The sequence below is a fragment of the Pyrus communis genome, chromosome 9 (assembly GCF_963583255.1).
Source record: "Pyrus communis chromosome 9, drPyrComm1.1, whole genome shotgun sequence".
NCBI classification, from domain to species: Eukaryota; Viridiplantae; Streptophyta; class Magnoliopsida; order Rosales; family Rosaceae; genus Pyrus; species Pyrus communis.
In genome coordinates this window covers 10,202,794-10,206,472 of record NC_084811.1, presented here as the reverse complement: position 1 = coordinate 10,206,472, position 3,679 = coordinate 10,202,794, and the positions used below count along the sequence as shown (strand labels likewise).

The 3,679-nt window shown below is 37.6% G+C and overlaps 1 protein-coding gene across 1 annotated transcript; it reads right to left on the bottom strand.

Moving 5' to 3' along the window:
* Window positions 1-636: 636 nt before the first annotated feature.
* Window positions 637-3,281, bottom strand: LOC137745101 (syntaxin-71-like). Its single transcript, XM_068484977.1, has 9 exons — window positions 3,021-3,281; window positions 2,675-2,800; window positions 2,220-2,382; window positions 2,013-2,098; window positions 1,813-1,881; window positions 1,683-1,727; window positions 1,529-1,591; window positions 1,353-1,429; window positions 637-1,014 (listed from the first exon to the last, which is right to left on the bottom strand). The coding sequence occupies exons 1-9, from the start codon at window positions 3,174-3,176 to the stop codon at window positions 999-1,001; spliced, it is 801 nt and encodes a 266-aa protein (XP_068341078.1). The 5' UTR covers window positions 3,177-3,281; the 3' UTR covers window positions 637-998.
* Between the last annotated feature and the right edge of the window lie 398 nt (window positions 3,282-3,679).

The window sequence follows — 3,679 nt, the reverse complement described above, 5'->3', positions numbered from 1 at the left end:
ATGTAGCCCCCCATGAGCCTTTTTTTCAGGCCCAACTTCTCAGTTACAATAATTGATTCAAATTCAACAGCTACATTTGAAAACATCCAACAGTGGTTTAATTAAAGTAACTAATAAATTTGTGGTATAAATTTAACTAATAAATTATTGAGGGAGCTATGTTTAGCCTATTTGGTCGGAGATGGCATGACTATATCCTAACACTGTTTATTTAAAAATAATTTTTTGTAGGGCTATAATTTTGAACAGAATTATGTTTAGCCATTTCAGTTGAAGATGACAAGATTCAATCCTAATGCCCCGATGTTGTATCCATACCGAGAAACATGTCTAACAACATTCCACTAGCCATGGATTTGGATGGAGACTTAACAGGAGGCACCGCTAACGTGTGAAACATGGAGAGTATGGTCGCAAGACTGAAACTGGAATTGACCGGCAGGTCTTGTCGTCAGTCATACAAGTACCAGAATCTGGTATTGTTGTTATTTAGACATTGGCCACTCGAAATAGCTTGCTGCAGTCAGCATTTTGATCGCTAGACTTCTTACATTGCAAACGTAACACTTGCGACTAATCATCAACTATCTTTAGCAAACAAGGTATGGGAAGATAAAATCTCAGTCAGGCCCAGGATGAACAACCCAATTCCATGAGAAGATTCGTATAAGATCGAAGGGAAGTAGTCAATACAGTTGGGCAACAAAGTTTCTAACAATTTGATGAATTCAAACACAGCCTCGTAGATTAGCAATAAACGGAAATTAGAGGACACAATCAACTTCACATTAAGTATAATAATACAGACAAGACTGATGATGAACTGGACAAGTACAAAAGAAATACATTCATGGTAGTATGATAGGCACTCTTAAACATGAAATAAACAATCAAATAACATGCATCAAGTACCAAAGGGAGTCCTCAAAATGCAAAACGATAACCGACAAGCCGATAATACTCTCGAACTGATCAAACCACCCTTTATACCACCTCCCTCACTTCTTCAGCACACTGCAAAGGAATATATCCGATCAGAATACAAAAGCAACACATCTTGACACAAGAATGCAAGCGTTTAAACGATCAAGTTCAATTCTACTGCCTTAAACAAATAATTGGGTGAAAGTAGAAGTTCACGTTTAATGGTTCAAGTAGCTGTAGAGTCTAATTATGTAAAATCATAGTATGAACAGAGTAGCAACATCAAGTTATCTCTTTAACCTTCTTAGAACTAGGCTTCTAGCCCAACTTCTCAAAACTTCACATATGTACGACCAAATTACATGGAAATGTGTCTAGGCGTTTATCTATCTCAACACGTAGGTTAATGTAAATGGATATGAGCTTACTTGTACAAATACGCAGCGATGCCCAAAATTATACACAGCAATACAATATCAATACAGAAATTTCGGCTGGACCTCAGCTGTAACAAAAACAAAACTCTCATTAATTCTACTAACAAAGAAACAAAAGAAAAATCTTGAATATGCAATCATAAACAAAAAGCCGCAATTACACTCACCTGGTTGACTGTGTCCTTCAGTCTAACATTGGTATTCTTAAGGTCCGCAGATGCCTTGTCCACCTGTTAAAAGGGAAGCAACATTTAACAATTCATTATGAGAATTCAACTGAACATCTTGGAAGCAGTACTAGAAGAGGGCAATCTTTCTCACCTTAGAGTCAATCTCATCCATCAAAGGAACTTGCCTATCGAATTCCTATGCATAGCACATGATAAAGTCATTTGACATGTATATATATATATTGCAAATCAGCACGTAGAACCATGCAAAAATATCTAACCTCGTTCATATCCTGAGCCATATTTTTCAACGTATCCAAACCATCTGATATCACATCCAAACCTTGATCCTGTGATGTCAAAATACATAATACAAACCCACATCCATAACTCACAGTATCTAACTAGCAAGCATGCAATTTACATTTTTCAAAAAGAAATCTCCAGTGTAAACAAAAACAACTCTATAAATATGACTTGCCTGCTTCATTTTCCGCATTTCATACTCTTGCCTGAAATTACTCGACGACTCAGACTGTTGGAAGAATTCATTATCAAACCGTCCCTCTATTAATACATGAAACATATAAGTAAAGTTTACCCAAAACAATCAAACAGAATTCAGTTGCCCACAGACTATAATCATTAAAAAGGCACCCAACAATCTTAATAAAATGTAAGAAATTACCAGAATCGAATTTGATTTCCGTACGAGAAGCCGAAGCTGCCCAACCTCCTCCAGTTTGTTTGGGTGCAGCTGGAGTCCCATCTGGGATGTCCTGGATCCTATCTGGCAATGCAAGGACCAAATCATTACGAGCAGCAAAATCTTGGGATGAAAGCCCTTTAACCTGCAAACAATAGAATCAATTATGAAAAACATCATCCAACCCGCAAAGTAATCATTCTTTGTATAATAGACAGTCAAAATTGGCAATTCTAGTACACACAAACGCAGAGGCATCCCACATATTTTTTGAGCTCATCTCACTTAACAAGTACTAAAATCCGCATAAACAAGCACAATCATATTCCAATTGCCAATTCTGACTTAAATGTGCCCCTCTAAATACAAAAATTATGAAATGCACAATTCCAAATTACGAAAATTAACAAATTTCATTAAAGCAGTGAAATGCTGACCTTCTTTAGAGCCAATCTCTGCAATTTGGGAACCTCCTCGAGTAATCGAGCCTTGGTCCTACGAATCTCAGCATTCAGTGCAACAGCAGATGCCCTATTTTTCTCTTTCGAAGCAGTCTCCGCTTTCTGCAGATAAAAAAAAATACTCCAATTCAGTTCAACACACCAAAGGAAGAAAAAACCTAACTTCACCCTCAAATTCTCGGGAATTTCGTCCGGATCAGCAACTAGCTTCTTAAATTTTCCCGAGTTTTCTCGGAAACCAAACAGAGATCGAATTGAGTGAAATCGTAGTTTGTGAGTGTGAGCGTGTGTGTGTGTGTGTGAAAGATAGAGAGGGGAGGACCTGGAGGGCGGCTTCAATGTCGGATTCGACAGAGGCGTAGAGGCGAGCAAAGGCGTCGTCGCCGGAGACATTGAGATCCTTCTGCTTTTCGACGTCGTATCGGTCGTACTTTTGGCAGATCGCATCTACTCTTGTCAAGATTTCGATGACACTCATCTTCTCCTACCAAACCACCTTTCCCTTCGATCAATTACAGAGATTTGAAAAGCTCTGGTTTTTAATGTTTTTAGCGTGTGAGCGGTTTCAAAGTAGCAGCAAACTACAACCTCAGCCTGTGCGAACTACAAAATTCTTAAAATTTTACAGATAGGCAAAAGTTAAAAAAAGATAACATTTACCAGTGAATCGGGTGTAAAATATCACATTATAGTTGTAACACAAGAGAATAACTAATAAAAGTGGGAGGAATAGATATTGTTGTTATTTATTTTTTGTTTCTTTTTATTCTTTATGTATATTGAAAGCAGTCGGAGTGCTCTATTTATAGAGCAACTCCATATCATTACATGTTGAAAATTTACAACACCTTTTGACAAATGATCTCCTTCATTTCCAAGTCCACATTCATCTGCCAAGGTTTTCATTCAGTTGCCAAGGATTTCAATGTTATTGTGGGCATTCATTATCCACTAGCATTTTCAACACTCCCCCTTGGGTGC

Coding starts and splice junctions, on each gene's coding strand:
- LOC137745101 (XM_068484977.1), bottom strand. CDS start 3,176: ATGAGTGTCATCGAAATCTTGACAAGAGTAGATGCGATCTGCCAAAAG. Junction 1,592..1,682: donor TGGATGAGATTGACTCTAAG/GTGAGAAAGATT, acceptor CCCTTTTAACAG/GTGGACAAGGCATCTGCGGA. Junction 1,430..1,528: donor TGAAGGACACAGTCAACCAG/GTGAGTGTAATT, acceptor TTTTTGTTACAG/CTGAGGTCCAGCCGAAATTT.